The sequence below is a fragment of the Protopterus annectens genome, chromosome 4.part1 (genome assembly GCF_019279795.1).
Source record: "Protopterus annectens isolate FY-2018-M chromosome 4.part1, PAN1.0, whole genome shotgun sequence".
NCBI lineage: Eukaryota > Metazoa > Chordata > Ceratodontiformes > Protopteridae > Protopterus > Protopterus annectens.
In genome coordinates this window covers 108,543,224-108,557,597 of record NC_056734.1, presented here as the reverse complement: position 1 = coordinate 108,557,597, position 14,374 = coordinate 108,543,224, and the positions used below count along the sequence as shown (strand labels likewise).

The 14,374-nt window shown below is 35.3% G+C and overlaps 1 protein-coding gene across 2 annotated transcripts in view; it reads right to left on the bottom strand.

The window, feature by feature from the left end:
• Positions 1-3,204: 3,204 nt before the first annotated feature.
• Positions 3,205-14,374, bottom strand: part of KLHL6 (kelch like family member 6) — a 438,836-nt gene continuing 427,666 nt past the window's right edge. The window contains exon 7 of one of the 2 annotated variants that reach the window (XM_044070012.1): positions 3,205-3,864. In XM_044070012.1, the coding sequence (XP_043925947.1) occupies positions 3,563-3,864 (302 nt within the window). In that variant the 3' untranslated portion in view covers positions 3,205-3,562. The remainder of the gene's footprint in view (positions 3,865-14,374) is intronic. The other variant, XM_044070013.1, reaches the window with a different exon arrangement.

Sequence of the window (14,374 nt, the reverse complement as noted above, 5' to 3'; positions counted from 1 at the left end):
GTGATGTGAGCATAATGAAGATCAGGACCTCTAACTCAGAGGTAATGTGTCAATCCTGGAAAAAGCAAACTGGTTTCAGTAGTTACTTGAAGTTCAGGAGTTTAGTCTGGGGTTCTTGTTAATTAATAGGGGTAAAGTGGACCCCAAGCTTGCTAATGGACAGGTATAGTAATTGCAATACTGCATGTGTTGTATCAGGCACTTGTAGTGACTCAAAAGCTTAGCCACAGGATAGCACTCTTAGTTGTCCATTCAATCTAAGTCCCTATGCTCATTTATTGTCATGAGCTTTGGGCAGTAATCAGGCTGTAGATACAAATGGTAGAGGTAAGGCTGTTTTGCAGGGTAGCTGGGATTCTCTCTTCATGACAGCGTGACAAGCTGAGCAGTCAAGGAGAAGCTTGGAGTAGAGTTGCTGCTCCTATAACATGAATGAAGTTGGTTGAGGTTGTTAGGGCATCTGCTCTATAATATCTCTCACAACAGGTTTACTAGACATGGCCTATTGGGAGGCAACACTAGGGTGGACCCAAAACACATTGAAGAGATTTTTTTTCTGCCTGTTTACCTGGGAATGCCTGAGGATCTCACAGTATGAGCTATAGACTATTAACAGAGTGGTATAACTGACTGTGTGCTTTTACAGGTTTGCATTGCTTAAACCATGGTGCACACAGACATTTTAACAGATAAATACTTTACTCAGTACAAATGCTGTAAGCATCCCAACTTCAAATGCATAAATGAAGTGACAAGAGTAATAGTATTCCAGACTGATGTATTCTCGTTATATCATTACCTTTCCATTTAATTTTTAATGATAACTCTACCATATGGTCTGCATCTTTAATTCCATGTTTAGTACATACTCCATATAGAAAGAACAATTATGTTTAGTGGGGAAGCAGCATCAAAGTCTAGTGTATAAATCTTAAAATTGCAGAAATTCTGCCTACTGCCTTGAAGGGCAACAGTCTAATTGTTATTATACAATAACTGGCCATTAACATTCAAAAACGAGCACGCTGATTGGTCAGCCCAACCAGCATGCCCGTTGTAAATCCAACAATATTTTATTTATTTATTTTATTTTATTTGCAGTTGTTTAACCAGGATAGTCCATTGGGCCAGAAGAACCCATTTTCAATGGAGTCCTGGGGAGAAAAGCTCCACATACAGATTACACAAGGTTAATATACAAACATCGATTACATGAAGATTGCAGAGGTAGCAAGTCTAAAATTAATATACACACATAAAATACATGATGCCTACAGAGGTAAAAACTGACTGATCAAAAATTGTTTCAAACAAAGTAAATAATTTTTTTTTTTTTTCTTTAGAAAGGAAGGGAGTTGCTCGATACTAGTAAGGAGTTATATAAGAGAAGGAAACAAGAAATTGTTACTTGGGAAGACAAAAGGAAGGGAACAGTGTAGAAGTAAGTGTAAGTTATGAGGGATGGGAGCAGGAGCAATACACCAATGGGAAAAGGTCTGGTCACCCGGACTTTTTCCCGTTAGTATAGCTCATCATTTTTTTTACTTTTTTTTTTTTTTTTTTTAATACAAAACGAAAACGTAAAACATTTTACGTTCTAGACAGAAATAAAAGGATAATCAGGTATGTTCTAAAAAACTTACCTGATTATCCTTTTATTTTGTCTGTCCCGACTCTCCCTACCATAAAAAGTCTCCCGGGTTCTTTTTTTTTTTATTGATTATAACAAAGAAGAAGAAGCAACGGAGATCTTCCTTTCTCCGTTGCTACCTCTTCACAGCCCTGATGTACTGTGTAAACATTGGAGCAAAAGTCTCATACGCATGCGCAGTACATCAAAACAAGGCAGCAATATACCACCAGCCGCGGAAGAACAGTAATGTGCTGTTATACAAAGACATTATTTAAGAAAAGTAAGTATTTTTTTTTTAATAATGTCATTGTATAATAGTAATATCCAACTCTGTGGTTGTGGTATATTGAAATTTACCCATGGTTGACTTTATTTAATCACTCAGGCTTCACCCTCATGATTAAACCACACCAACCATCGGTAAATCTTCAATATACCACACCGATGTCATCAGTTATTGCTATAGTATACAATTCCAATAATCCTAGTTACACCCTGTAGTTGAGTGGTGTGCACCTATACAAATGCCACTTGATTTCTCCATGTGTTCTTATAATATATTTTCTTTCTGTAAATTTAATGTCAGTATTTCCTGTGTTGTGTATTCTATTGCACTTGTTTATGTTTCTAAGTATCACATCAATATTCTCTTTAGTATTCCATGCATGCTATTTATTATTTGCATATCTGTGTACATCTGCCCATGTTACTTCCACATCATGTTTTTAGCTTACTCTTCAGCTATGCATCGCATTTCTAGCACTTCATATTTATTGCAGCACATTTTCAATCTTTTGCACTTAATTTTTCTTACTTCACAGATTGAACAAGATATACAAATGCCCATGAGATACATGGCAGAAACACAAAAAGAAATATATTTTACTGCTCAGTTTATTGGCTACAAATCTGTTAGTTATAGCAGCAAGTAGAACTTGAGACTGACACATATTTGTTGAGATCCATACCATAAAAAGCTTTAATGATGCAAGGTCTCTTTCACTTGCAGTTTGTAGTTGATTTAGTGTGAATTTTAACAAAGAATCTGAGCAATTAAAACATTCCTCATATGTGGGAGTAGTAGATTTAAAGTTTATACACTTTCCCTTTTGCAACACAACAGATTTCATCTCAGCAATACAAATGTATTAGTATGTCCTTTTGCCATATTTCTTTCTTACCCAAAATTCTCAGTGTACATTTAAAATTACCACCTCAAAGTATCAGCTCATCTTCTTCTTTTCCTGGTTAGGGGTTGCCACAGCGGATCACCTGTCTGCTCATGATTGGCAGTGGAGTTATACAGTGTCGAGTTGCCAGCCCAGCACCCAACCTTCCACAGAAGGCACACACACACACACACACACACACACACACACACACACACACACACACACACACACACACACACACACACACACACACTCACACCTAGGGCCAATTTAGATTGTCCAATCCACCTACAGCATGTCTTTGGGATGTGGGAGGAAACTGGAGCATGAGGAGGAAACCCATGCAACCACAGGGAGGACATGCAGACTCCACACAGAAGGCACCCCCAGCCAAAGATCGAACAGGAGAGCCTCTTGCTGTGACGCAGCAATGCTAACCGCTGCACCACCATGGCTGCCCTCAAAGTATCAGCTCATGTTTCCTCTAAACCCATTTGTATTACTTTTATGAAACTGACAGCCCAGACAATTAATAATCAACAGCACTTTTATATTGTCTTGTCAGTTTTATTAATGTTCATGAAGTGTTAAAATTGTCTTTATAAAGAGCAGAAAACAATGCTATAAAACAGCATTAGTTATATCACTTTTATCAGGGCTTTACAAAGAGTTTGTTGTGGGCTGATTTCTTAAAACCACCTTTGTGTACTTATAAATAATTACCATATTCAAATAAATGTTCTCCAGTTTTGAATAGTCACACTGAGACTGATCCAGGGACAATTTTGCGAATGTGTGTGTAGGACTTTCGAATTGTAACACTACCATGATGTGAGACGCCTCGAGGTAATACGCACTCTTCAGTTAGCTTCTGCATTTCAGGGTCCCAGCAAAGTACTGTTGCAATGACTTCATTCTTCTCATCACGCCCCCCTGTGATAAACAGTTTATTGCTACAGGCTGCAATTCCACAACTCGCTCTTTCATGAGAGAACTGAGTCACCAAGCACCATGTATCTTCATCTGGGCTGTATGAGTAAAGGGCTTTCATTGCACCTCCTTAATAAAGAGAGAAAGGCATCATATTACAGACTGAAAATAAGATCAGTTTCAAACACAAATACTGAATAAGGAACTCTGATGGAGCATTACTGAGCATCGCTAAAGATTTCAAAGCTTTATCTGTATTTGTTAACCAGAATAGAACACTGATCCATATGGGCCTTTTTCAGACCTAGCCTGGGATCTCTTTCTGGTTAAATTAATTGCTCAAAGTCAAACAGTAGTCAAACAGAGTCTGGGGGTTGGATTCAAAACCTTCACTACTGGGAGCTCATTAACACCTTATAGCCTTAATAATCTGCACTAACTGCCAGACATAATACAACATGTAAAAGCATGATTAATGTTTTCTGTAAAGATAACTAAAAAAAAAGAGGCTATGCTCAAAATACAGAATTTTAACAATGTCACATCTATCCCTTTTCTTGTTTGCTCTCCTCTCTACACCTCATCCTCAAACTTGTATGGTTGTATGGTTCAGTAGCTAAATTCTTGTGGTACTGATAGTGATGACTTGCTTTTCGTACAATTTCTCCTCTTCAGGCTATCAGTAACTCTCATTCTTGTTGAGGCAATATCACATTATTGTCAGACATAGATGCCTGTACTACAGAAGCCAAGATATCACAGCACCATATAATACTGCCATAAAACCATTGCACTTCATACTAAGATAACCTATTTTACTCGTTGTTTTAACTTAAAATCTGCAACTTAAATAAATAAAAAAATCTTCCAGAAATAGAATAGTTTAGTGTTAATTATATAATAAATACTTTTAAATATTCATAGATTACTACTAAGCTAACTGCCCTTGCGAGCCATTTTAAGCCTAGTCAATTATACTTTGTGAGAGTCAAACCTTGCACTTTGTATTTGTAAGACAAACACCTTAACCATTAGGCCACCCTCCTAACCCTTCAAACTTTTCAAAAACATGTATGCTGGTTGGATAGCTGAATAATCACGCCCATTACAAATGACGCAAATCCAATAGAAGGAAGTCTGTCTGCTGAAGTCTTCTTCAGTGACCAGACTTTCTATTGGAATTTGCTCCACTACTAAAAGAATACATGAGTTTACCATAGTTGAGAGGTGCAGCCCCACATGCACACACACACAACCCTCACCTAGGCCAACCCTCCCACATGCACACACCCACTTTGGCCACCCCTGAATTAAATTAGTAATAAATTACTACTTATACAAGAAACAGCCAGCACATGCATGATGATTTATCAGCCCAGTCAGTGATCCCAGCAGGAGGACGTCTATCTAAAACTCACATTCTTTGTGCCACTAAGCAAAGATTCTAGCTGTTAAAACACATCTGTCCATGCTACCACATAAAACAATACTGCTCACTAGAGCAGAATTAAAAAAACACAGCTGTCAATGATGTGAGAGTCACTATAAATAGCTCCACAGACATGTAGATTCTGCACAGAAGACACTTCCCTAAAATTGACAGGAACTGTACAAAATAAAGAAAATGCAGATGCCAGGAACTCAAGACAGTGGCAAAAAACATTACCAAACAAGACCAATAACCAACAAAGAGATAACATTAGAATCAGGCAGCCACCATCCAAATGTTGTCAAACAATAATATTTTATTAAGCGCTTTTGTCCTATTATTAGGACTTCATCAGAATAATATAATAATCTCGCTCTAGCCTTCACAGTTCTATATAAAGAAATAATATAGGGAAGAACCATCTGCATATCCTAATTTATTAATAATCCAATAAATACTTAAAGAAACCTAACTATGTTACACATGGAATATACAAAATATAAAAAATATATAAAAAACAATATTTAACATATTGTATATAAAGCTTTACATTTTAAAACAGAAAGAACAATCCCTTACATTACTTAGTAATATTTTAAACCTCTTAATTAGAGTTTCAAAGCATTACGTTTCAACAGTGGATGAATAGATAAAAAGTCATTCAGGCCTGGAGTGTTGTTAGCATTTAACCTAAGTTGCCACAAAAGTTGTTTATGTTCTAATTTTATTTGCCATTCACTTCCCCTAAGGTTGGGAACAATCTTTTCTAGTATACCAAACTGAAACTTGTCATTGTATAATAGCAATGATCCACTCGTGTGTGGGTAACTCAAGATTTTTCCACAACTGGCTTTGTTTAATCACTCAGACATTGCCCTCATGATCAAATCACAATAGTCATAGGCAAATCCTGCATTACCCACACCCAGTTGTGAATTATTGCTAAAAGATTTTATTACTGCAGTTAGTATAATAATGAAGTAATTGTCCTGAATAAAACAATGAAAACTATGCCCAAAATGAATCTGTAAGTGAAATGGCATACTACCAATTAACACACAATCTCACTTATTTCACTGAACTGGCTAGTAGCCAAGCTAGCCTGGAGTGTTAGCATTTAACTTAAGTTGTCATCAAAGTTGTTTATGTTATAATTTTATTAGCCATTCACCTCTCCTAAGATTGGGAACAATCTTTTTAGTATACCAAACTGAAACTTGTCAAACTGTCCACAGCAGATAGAATGTTTGCATAATGCATTATTAACATTCCTATTTTTGATGTCATACAAGTCCTTGTAAATCCTTTTACACATATTTCTTTCAGTTTTGCATTTTGCCAAATAGACTACTCCCTTACTTTGACAGTTTCCTCCATAAAAATAAATCCTGGATCATATTCCATTTCTAAAACAATTGTATCAGCCTCCAAAATATAAGCACATTGTTTGCAAAAAACACACTTTACCATCCCTTTCATCTGTCTACCAGAACAGTGTGTAATGCAGATGCTGCATGGAAGACACCAGTGCATATTCCTCATTATGTAGAAAAATAAAATAAAAACTGGGAGAGACTTTAACTTGCATAGTAAACATTGCAGGAGACATCCAACATGCCACAGACTATGAGGAATTGGCAGAAGAACACTAAAGTCCATTTATACAAAAACATTATTTAGAAAAGGTAAGTTTTTTTTTAATAATATCACTGTGTAATAGCAATAATCCACTCTTGTGTGTGTGGGTAACTCAAGATTTTTCCACAGCTGGCTTTCTTTAATCACTCAGGCATTGCCCTCATGATCAAACCACAACAGTTATGAATAAATCCTGCATTACCCACACTCAGTTGTGGATTATTGCTAAACAATTTTATTACTGCAGTTAGTGTAATAATGAAATAATTAACCCAAAATAAGACAATGAAAACTATCCCAAAAATGAATCTATGACTGAAACGGCATACTACCAATTAACACACAGTATCACTTATTTCATTGCACTGGCTAGCTAGCCAAGCAATACTAGTTCTTAAAGGTGAGATGCTCTCATCATGTGATGAAACACTGCATATGGAAGCAGATGCTGTTTTTTTAACTGACTCTTTTTCCCTTGTAATAACAAGTACTGAAATGAAATCCAATAAATATTTGTGCAACATCAATTGCTGTCTAAAGTAGCAATCTATTTTTTTGATAAATTTTGATCAGAAGATAGGGTAATGAATAATCAGGAGAATGCTGTTCCTAACAAGAAACCAAATAGTAATCAGAGTCTAATATCAGATGTACACTCAGTCAGAAAATTATTATTTTATTCTGGGTGGGGGGGGGGCATGTTATTTGCAAAGTCAACCTACTTCACAATTTTTGATTTGCAAATTATAAGATCATTGCTATGGTTTGTCAGGGGGCAATGTATGTGTATGCACATAAACTAGCTGAAATACATTAGTGTGGCCAAACATTCTGTTTTTAATAAATTCAAACATCAGAGTTGTACTTAATCAGAAACTGGCTGTTTATGGGTAGTGCAGAAGCAATCTTTGTTTGAAAGGCATGATCAGTTAATCTGTTTCGTCAGAAGCACAGTGCGTTTGTGTGTATGTGTGTGTGTGTGTGTGTGTGTGTGTGTGTGTTTGTGTGTGTGTGAATGCCTGTGAAGCATGTGTGTGTGTGTGTGTGTGTGTGTCTGTGAAGCATGTATGTGTGTGTGTGTGTGTGTGTGTGTGTGTGTGTGTGTGTGTGTGTGTGTGTGTGTGTGTGTGTGAATGTCTGTGAAGTGTGTGTGTGTGTGTGTGTGTGTGTGTGTGTATATATGTCTGTGAAGCATGCTTAAATACATTACCTCAGACAGAATTTCTTTCACTTTATCACAGTCAAATACCAGAGGTGTACTAATTCAGAAAGTGGTTAATTTTAATGGATTGGGACACACAAGTCTAAGTGTGAAAACAACTGGTTATTGGTCTGCCTTAATGGAGCATTGTGTGTCTGTGCCTGTGTGTAAAACTGACTACTTTCACTTGATCACAGTCAAATATCAGGACTGTAAACATCTCATAATGATTATTTCTAGGGTGTGAAGAAACAGAGAAATGAAGCATTTAATTAGCATGTCAAGGGCAGTGTGTCTGTATGTATGTGTGCATGTGTGCTAATATATATATATGTATAAAACAAGCTGAAATATAATAAAATACAACACTTTGGCGAGACTTCCTATTACTTGATACCAATCAAATTTCAGAGGTATGTCTAGTTAGAAAACAGACAGTGTGTGTGAGACAGAAATAGCCTACAATACATTTATAAGACCAGAATTTAATTCATATAATTACAGTCAAGCATTAGAAATGCAACCACTCAGCAGTTATTCCTAAGGGTGGAGAAGCAGTCTGCACGAAAGTGACTGCCCACTGCTCTCACTTGATCACAGTTAAACAATCATCAGTCTTGATTGTAAGATACAGTGCAGATGTGTGTAAGGTAATCTTTCTGTGAAAAAAAAAATATCCATTATAACTTTTACTTCAGGTAACAGGAGATATATATATTGTCAAAATATTCTACTGAAAAGTTGAAGGATGATATGAGATGAATCTAGCATTTTGTGGTATTTCATGAATGAAAATGCAACCAATGTTTCTTTTTTGTTACTTTTTTAGTATAATTTACTACATTAACTATTGCAAGTATCTTACATTCAATTCACAAACATGCACACTTTCATTTTTACATTGCCAGTTCATATTAGATAAAATCACAATACAGCGTGCTTTTATAACATAAGAACAAAACAGAGACACTATTTGTCCTTAAATGTGTTATCTTCAAGCATTTGATATGCTCAGATAGAAAAAGTACAATGAATTGTGGACTGGCACTTAGAAATTCAAGACGCAACTGTTCCATTACCTTTGCACATAAAATTGTGGTCCGTGAACTGTTTATAGCCAAATATCCATATTTAATGCTTAAAAATACTACAAAATGTCAAAATGTTTTGAAGCTATAACATTGTATGAACATGTGCTAATATTAGACATACATGGCTATTAGAATACCAGGCTAGCAAATTGCATTATATTTGGTTTCTGTAACAGCTGCCTATATCAGGCTCAATCCACAACAATTTGAATTTATTATAGGTAGGTCATGCCTGCTAGCTCTTGCATGCATCTTTGAAATGGTAATGCAGGCAGTGTAGAGTAGTCACACTGTACACTTTGCCTGCTTGGATCTGGCAAAGACATTTGCTACCATATAACATGACATGATTGGTAATAAGCCAACAGACCTGTGTGGTAAGAAGGATTGCAAACTGGCTCAAGGACAGAACACGTGGTCAGGATCTGTGATGCCTTCTCAGTTAGGGAAAAGTTGATCAGTGGTGTTCCCTAGGGTTCCTTTCTAGGCCCCTTCCTTTTTGGCATTTATTTCTCTGAATGAAAAAGAACAGCTGGGCAGACAAACAGCTTGTAAAACAGAAAAACAAATGCCCAATAGAAACTGCATGGAAAATACAAACTACAGCATGGAAAGGAATCGACAAAAACTCTGCACAGCTCTTTTTATTGCTTAAAAATAGTTAAGCACTTTCGTCCATATCCATTAACAGTTGGACTTCATCAGAACTAAATAATTCTAAATAGAGTCAATTAAATAAAATGTCTTGATCACATGTTAAATTAAGTCATCCAATGAAAGACAATATAAGTATTTACCAAATAAATTCACATTTAAAACCACGTACATAAGAATTTTTTTTTCTGCCTAAAATCATAAACAGAAATATTTATTTAATTAATGTGTGGTGTTGCATTTGTGACTGTTTGAAATGGGTAAAATAATGAAATGTATATATAAATACATATATAAATGCATATATTAAAAACATTAAAAAGTTATTAAACAATCTTGTTCTAATGAACTTTCAAAGTGCTACCAATAAAAAACCTTGATGGCTTATATAAAAAAATGTGATGCATAATAATAGTTTATCATTAACAATTTGGCAGCCTTTAGTCTAAGGACACTGTTAATGGAAATGTTATCGTTCAAACCAGGGAATGTCCCTGCACTGAGTTTTAATTGCCATTGCAACTCCTTATATTCTATTAATGTCTCCCAAGGCCATCCCATGGAATAGGCTAGACATGTTGAAGAACAGAAGAAAGAAATTGATCATGTCCAGAATAAAAGGCTGAGTGTTTGAACAGAGCATTGTTCGCATTCTTTTTCCTGAAATCATAATAATGCTCATATATACGTTTCCCTAGGGACCTCTCTGTTTTCCCTATATAAAATGCATCACAGCCTTCACAGATACTGATATAAACTATTCCCTTGGATGAACAATTATCACCGCTAGTAATCTGACGAACTCATCACCAAGTGTGATGTGATTTTTTTGTGTACATATATTTACACTGATTATATCCACCACACTTAGCTGTTTCCATTGTGGCATCCTCCACAAACTATTATGCATCACATTTTTTAGATATAAGCCATCAAGGTTTTTTCACGGTAGTACTTTGAAAGTTTATTAGAACAGGATTATTTAATAACTTTTTAATGTTTTTAATATATGTATTTCTATATGTATTTATTTATATATACATTTCATTATTTTACTGATTTCCAACAGTCTAACTGTTAATGAATATGGATGAATGTGCTTAACTATTTTTAAACAATAAAAAAAGAGCTGTACAGAGTTGTTGTCAATGCCTTTCCAAGCTGCAGTTTGTATTGCTCATTAGTTTTTCTGTTTTGCATTTATTTCTCTGACTTAGTAACTAAATCAGCCAATGAAAATACTCTTGACAGAGCTCTGAAAAATAGCTCAGGGTTAATGCTATGAAATGCATCATTGTCTCATTTGCAAAACAACAAACTCCTACCACCTACTGTACCAATATCTTCTCACTCTCCATTGAGTCTTTAATAAGGAACTTGGGCAACTGGGTCAATGTCTCCCTATCATTTGATTATCATGTAGCAACTGTAAACAGAAAATCCTTTTATATCTCAAAATGAATCTCAAAGGGCATCTCATCTAAAACCAAGGAAATTATTATTTTCCTGTATGCTGCCCCGGTAAGTCCCATTATAGAAAATGATGCACCCTTTGGTATGTATCTCAGTAGACTCATAAAAAAGACACAGAGGTTCCTAACAAAAAAGGATCTTGAGTCTCAAAAACCTTAGATATCAGGAAAGACTGTAATCATTATCCCTGTGCTGTGTGTCATATAAACTCTTGAGAGGAGACTATGTCTTGCCCTCTGTGTTCTCATGGACCCTATTATCTGTGACCACTTCATTATCTATATATAAAATAATGTAGCCAACACTAAAGCAAGAGACCTTAATTTCCATCAGGTAATAAACAAAAATAAATACACAGATAGGTTTATTACTCAGTGACCCCCCCCCCCTTGCACTGGATTAGACTCCCCTTGCATATCAAGCAATATGACTCCATGTCAGCCTTTAAACATAGCTTAGACAAATTGATGGGTGCCCTAATATACACTCTGGGACTTCTAGGCCTTGACCTCCTTGAAAAAGTTGGTACAGCCTAATGGTGGTTATTGGCAAGGCACACGTGGCATTTGGTCAAATAACCTTGTATTCCCCATGATTCCTGTAATATGACTTCTGTTTAAGGGCAGAAAGCAGTAGAAGTCAGACTATATATCTGTATTGACACAAGACTACATCAGATGTAAAAACTGTATGTATTTATGTCACTGTAAACATGCTACAACTACAACTCCATGTACTGACCTTGGTTATAGGGTAGGCAAACATCACCAATCAGCTGCATTTAAGTTCTTGGGTGATGGCAGTTATTGCTTCATTTAGTACCCGAACTTTCAAGTATAATCTGTTTAAAGTTTTATTAAGAGCTAGCACACAAGCTTAAAATATTGTAACTCGTACTAAGATGTGCTGAGTTCTTTCAATATCACAATCTGGCATTTTGCCTTATATTCTGTTATCATTAGGGAATGATTTATGACTTCTCTTCACAGTGAAGAATACATTATTTGTCCAGAATATGTCTTTATTGAACTGGCATTACACCTGAAGTAAAAACTCATACATATTTTTTACAGAATTACAAATTTTTCTTTCAATGGAAAGATGCCACAAAGTAAAATGGCTGTACTGATCATGGCGATATGACAGGAAACTTCAGTATGGAAACATATTTGTGTCCTTACAACTGAAATGGCTGTCTTATGTACAAGTATAGTTTCCTGATAGTTTTACTAAGAACTGTCAAGGAGTATCTGAAATATGGACATATAGCTTTTTATGCATAGGTACCAAATATTGGGTTTTACTGGTTAACATGTGGCAAGGTTCATTACTCTCATTTTTGAGGTGTGGGTATGTAAGTCTCTTCAAGGAAAGGAATGCGGTACATATTCAGAGCATATCTGTACTGAGTTAGTATTATATTAGAAGTTAAAAAATACTCTAGACTAGGGCACCATTCTGTCACTGGATTTATGCTTTCCCCTCTACCAAAGTTTAACTCATATGCAATGATACATGTTACACAATGATGACATAGCATGTATGTCGTTGAACTTGAAATCACAAAGTAAGTATATTCTATAGCTGAGTGTCACGACATATTTTTTCTGATAAATTTGGTAGAATTTTTCAAAACGGTTTAAGAAATATGTTCCTTTACAGCTAAATGCCACCATAATGCTTATGTATCTACAAGGCTCCTCTGTTTCTTGACACGTGGTTCCTGACAAACACATGTGACTTTTGTTCTGGATAACATACTCAGTAGTTACTAGAATCATATCTTTAATGTATTCTTATGACATCACAATTAAAATAATACTTATTTTTAAAAAAGTGATATTTCTGTCATTTTAATTGTTATAGCAAAAAGTAATTCTTGCAAGTACTGGCAGACATTTACCCAATCAAGATGCTGTTGTTTTGTGTGAAATTAGTTCAAGTAATGAGCCATATAGGGCTAAATATTTTGTCCTGCAAATTGTGTAACAAATAATTAATCAGTGCAGAGATGCTGACTTCTGTGAAGTCTAATTAGAGTCAGAGTGACAGTAAGAAATTGACAAACAGCAAGATTTGTAAAACACTCAGTTTAAAATAAGATGTCTTCAGCGTGACAAATACAAGTGCATTTAAAATGTAAATACATAGTGCTGTTGTGAATTCAGGCATAAAAAGACTATTCATTTCTGTGTAAAAGTGAAATGTGTTTTCATTTTAAATATCGAGGCATAGGCAATGACATTAAAAGTAAGGTAGGAATTAAATCAAAAGATATTTTATGGGCAACTGTTCCATTATGATTCCCTAAAACTTTGATATCAAACTATTTTGGGGAAACATCTCTTCATATAAAAGCAGAAAAACAGCCAAAATATTGAGTAGTTTTTGGCAGCCTTCTTGAAAGTAGTTACAGCAATATAATTAAAAATGCAAGAAGGCTAAGCATAAAAGAGAACATACTAAATTTGTTCTTCTCTGGCTTTTAGCTTATTTTTCGTTATGATCCACCAACAGCAAATTAAGTCAGGGCAAGCATTTCTTGTCACTCCTTATACTGTCAAAGCTCCGCCACAATCACAATAAAGGAGGCCACCATTCATTTTTTCATTAGTAGAACATTCATTTTCTAAATCTACCCCTGCAATGTGGAATTTTCTCTTTCTCTGTAACTACAAGAAACATTTCCAAACTCATGTCACTTAGAATTCATTTATTATTCTCCAAAGACTTCAACTTGCAGCTGCACTGCCAACAGTTTACATCTTCATGCAATAATAACTATCTACTGTGATAGCCAGACTTCACAGTTCCTTAAGAATTTTAACTGTATCTCTTCCCATGTCTTATCTATTCAGTTTGGATTTTGATGAACACAAAGGTAAAGGTGAGTTGAATGCTTGTAAACTTTCCATTGACTTTATCTATTATAATTTGTGTTATTAATTCTTGTAATATTTCTCTTACTTTAAATTTTACTTATTGAATTCTTACAAGTGCTATGTTGCCACTGATCTGGGTTATGGCTGCACAGATTATGTAAACCAAATCACTTACTCGGTTATAAAACAAACAAATAAGGTTACATTTGTTATTCTGAGTATAATACAACTTCTCACTTCAGTTTATGAAGTAAAATCTAGTGCATTTGGC